This window comes from Oryza glaberrima, chromosome 6 (genome assembly GCF_000147395.1).
Source record: "Oryza glaberrima chromosome 6, OglaRS2, whole genome shotgun sequence".
NCBI lineage: Eukaryota > Viridiplantae > Streptophyta > Magnoliopsida > Poales > Poaceae > Oryza > Oryza glaberrima.
In genome coordinates, this window is record NC_068331.1 from 20,540,156 (window position 1) to 20,544,501 (window position 4,346).

General features: G+C 41.2%; 1 protein-coding gene across 1 annotated transcript; it reads right to left on the reverse strand.

Annotated features, from left to right (window-relative positions):
- LOC127777923 (receptor-like protein 52) lies at positions 1-1,779 on the reverse strand. The gene has a single exon (XM_052304546.1). The coding sequence runs from the start codon at positions 1,777-1,779 to the stop codon at positions 181-183; it is 1,599 nt and encodes a 532-aa protein (XP_052160506.1). The 3' UTR covers positions 1-180.
- Between the last annotated feature and the right edge of the window lie 2,567 nt (positions 1,780-4,346).

The window sequence follows — 4,346 nt, forward strand, 5'->3', positions numbered from 1 at the left end:
ACTCGGAAGTGGATCCTCTGACTTTATACATTTTGCAGTTGAGTCACTAACATATGGACCCACTTTGTTATGGCTCACATATCAGTGACACAAATGCAAACTGTGCAGCAACAGCTAAGATATGGCACCAATCAGTTGGCTAACATGTGGACCCACTTTGTTATGGCTCACATAGGAACACTAAGATATGGCACCAATCAGTTGGTTACCAGACAAGTTAAGACTTTTTAGATTCAGCAACAGCTTGATGGATGCAGGTATCGGACCAGTTATACGATTATCAGGCACTTTCAATTCAATTAGGTTGGCGAGCTTGCTCATGTCGGCCGGGAGCTCGCCGTCCAGCTGGTTGTTCTCCGCGCTGAACACAAGCAGCTTGATCGCTGTCCTCGGGATAGAGCCGGAGAACTTGTTGTTCCCCATCTCAATCCACTGGATATTGGGTGATATCACGGCTGGCAGGGCTCCGGTGAAGTCGTTGATCTGGATCATCACCGTGTTCAGCTTCGGGAGCAACCATATCTTCTCCGGGAAGTCGCCGGAGAACCGGTTGTTGTCGAGCACGAGGTAGATCAGCATAACACAGTCCCCAAGGTTAGCCGGGAGATTGCCAGAGAAGTTGTTGTTGTTGGCGATAACGTACTTGAGCTTCCCGTTGGCGCATAGCGTCTTCGGGAGCGAACCGGAAATGTTGTTGTTGGAGATATCGATGCTGCTGAGCGGTGAGTGCTTCCCGAGGTCTGGTGGCAGCTCGCCGGAGAGATTGTTCCGGTTAAGAGAAAGGAAAGTGAGGTTCCTGAGGTTACCAAAATCTTCCGACATTTCTCCTCTTAGCTGGTTTGTAGACAAGTCAATCTCAATCAGATTCACCGCCGTGACGGTTCGTGGGAGCTCGCCGATGAGGGTGTTCTTGTTCAGGTAGAGGTACTCGAGCTTCTCATGCCGCCACACCCACGCCGGAATTGCACCGGTGAGGTTGTTCGATGACAGGTCGAGCTGCGTAAGCTCCGTGAGGCTGGAGAGTGCCTTCGGAATCTCACCAATAATATTCATTTCTGACATCCAAAGATAGGTGAGCTTGGTCAGCCTGGCGAACGCCACCGGCACGGGCGCTGGCGCGAACGCATTGTCGGCCAGCGTGAGGCACTCGAGGCCGACGAGCTCTCCTATCTCGGCGGCGGGGTACACCCCCGTGAACCGGTTGGTATCGAGGATTAGCGACCTGAGCGCCGGGAGCGCCGCCACCGCGGTCGGCACGGTGCCGGAGAAGCTGTTCCATGACAGGTTGAGGTGCTCCATCGCCAGGGACAGGTTGCCGATGTCGCGCGGGAGGGCGCCGTCGAGGGCGTTGTAGGCGAGGTTGAGGAACCGGAGCCGGGAGCATCGGTAGAGCGTCGCGGCGGGGAAGGCGCCGGAGAGGTCGTTGTTGGAGAGGTCGAGCCGCGTCAGGTTCGCGAGGTCGCACACCGCCGCGGGCACCGTCCCGTTGAGGTTCATGTCATACAAGGACAGCTCCGTCACCACCCTCCCGCCGCCGCCGCTGGTAGCATCAGAGCACGTCACCCCGTCCCAGCTACAGTGGTCACTGGCGGAGGCGGGATCCCACGACGTGAGGAGGCTGGGGTTCCCCCACCCTTTCCTGATAGCCACGAGCGTGTCGCGGTCGCCGGCGGCGAGCTGGGAGCTGCATTCGCCGGCGGAAAGCTGGGAGCTGCATTCGCCGGCGAGCAGGAGGAGGACGCCGCCGATTACAACAGGGAGGAGGCAAGTGTTCGACATGTTTTTTGGGCTGAGCCGATGTGTGAACGTGTGCGACTGCAAACGGGAGCTCAGCAGTTAATTAAGTGTGACGGGGAAAATGAAGTGGAGCAGTCAACGAGTCAGCAAGTCGCTGGTGAGAGCCCACACAACTCACTCATCCTCAGTATGGAGTGTTAGCCACGGTGGCAACTAGTGATGCAAGTGGGGCGGGCAAGTGAGTTTTTTTAGTCCTCTTATCTCACTTCTCATTTTTTAAATAAAATTTTGTACTACCATATGAGAAATAAACTAGCAAACGAGTTTTTATGCGGGTAGCGAGACTACCAACTTGCGTCTCTAGTGGCGACCACTCACTCTTACGCAAGCTATCTACATTTTGAGAAATAACATGTAAATAGCCACTTAACAAGGGAAACTTAATGGTTATGAATATTTTTTAAAAAACTATCAAGATAGATTAATATGTAATTTATTACTTTGCAAACATGTTCAAATTCAACCTCCACAAATTGTGAAAAAATAACAAATTAAACTCTAAATAGTATACATATTTTCATAGTTATTTTTTTATAACTTGTAAAAGTTAAATTTGTACTTGTGGAGCAATATATTACACATTTATCTTTCTTTTTATTTTGTTTTGAATTTTTTATGACTATTTAGTTGATATGCAATAAATGGGTTGATGGACGGATGTCCATCAAGTGCTTAAAAAGTGTTTCATAAGTCGTGGAGATAAATCATACGAATAACAATGTATATGCATTAAGTCCTTTTCTAAGACAGGCTTTTTCAAAGTTATATCCCAACGAATTTGCCAAACATAAAGTAAAGTATGGTTTAATACTATAGGCCTATTCTCAGATCGTTGCCACATTCGACTATAACATTCTTTAGCCAGTACTGCTCTACATAGATTTGGTAATTCCGAAAGCTTTACCAAATGCTACTTAAAAAGGTTTTAAACCAAATATACCTGAATTTACCAAAACTAGCATGGTGGCCCGCACAGATTGTGCGGCTAGCATCATTATATTTTCTCTCGCATAATAACATGTATGTTTTCTCAATGTATTATTTAAATATATTAAAATGACAACATAATTTTAAATTTTGTACTAACTTTACAAAACTACCAATGTGTGATATTCATATTGTATTTTATATACGTGTTACTTATTAATTATTTTAATATCAAATTTTACTTATTTGTAAATTATATTCCTATATGGACTATAGACTTGTCTTTCAATATTTTTCTTTTTTAATTCCGAATTTTCGTTATCTGTAAATTGTACGTCTATATAAGCTCTAGGCTCTTCTTCCAATATTATTTATTTTTAATTCTGAATTTTTATTATTTCTAATTTTATTTCTATGTGGACTCTAAACTCATCTTTCAATATTCTTTAATTTATAATTTCGAATTTCAGTTATTTCTAATTGTATTCCTATATTGACTTTAGACTCTTCTTCCCATGTTTTTCTAATTCGAATTTTAGTTATTTGTAAACTGTATTTTAGACGAACTCTAAACTCTACTTTTACTTTTATTATATTTATTCTGAATTTTAGTTAGTTTTAAATTTCTATATGGACTATATACTCTACTTCTAATATTCCTTATTTTTAATGACGAATTTCTATTATTTCTTAATTTTATTTCTATATGGACTCTATACTCTACTCCTAATATTCCTTATTTTTAATTCCAAATTTCTATTATTTCTTAATTTTATTTCTATATGGACTCTATACTTTACTCCTAATATTTCTTATTTTTAATTCCGAATTTCTATTATCTCTTAATTGTATTTCTATATGGACTCTAGTCTCCTCTTCCAATATTTCTTATTTTTAATTCCGAATTTCTAATATTTCTTAATTGTATTTCTATATGGACTCTATACTCCACTTCTGATATTCCTTATTTTTAATTCCGAATTTCTATTATCTCTTAATTGTATTTTTATATGGACTCTATACTCTACTTTTAATATTTCTTATTTTAATTTCTAATTTCTATTATCTCTTAATTGTATTACTATATGGACTCTAGTCTCTTCTTCAAATATTTCTTATTTTTGAATGCCGAATTTTAACTATTTCTAGATTGTATTTCTATATGGACTTTGTTTTTCTTTTTCTCCGATTAATACGAGAATTTCTAAGCCGTGAGAGCGAACGTGGAGACTCATTTTTCTATTCCTTTAATAAGTTAATAGATTCTGTAACACCAAAGTATGCCAAAATTTAGCATATTACTCTACTAAATATTATTGGTACGGTTCATTTAGACTATAATCTAAACATAAATGACAAGATAGATTGACACGGGATATCCGAAAAATCAAGGAAAATGTAAGTACATCAAGAATTAGTTGTTTGCATATTACTGTTGTACTCTCCAGTTTGAACCAGTCCTCCAGACATCCTGGTACGGTGGTACCACTTGGACAGGCTTCCCGCTGGGAGAGACGACTTCTCTGTGAGGAGACCTTGACTGCAAGTCTTCTTTGAGCTCTGCAAATAAATAAATGGACCTAATGACACGGGTAATTAAGGTGAGCACCATACAACCATGC

What these genes read in the sequence shown, in the direction of transcription:
- LOC127777923 (XM_052304546.1), bottom strand. Translation starts at nt 1,779, where the DNA reads ATGTCGAACACTTGCCTCCTCCCTGTTGTAATCGGCGGCGTCCTCCTC.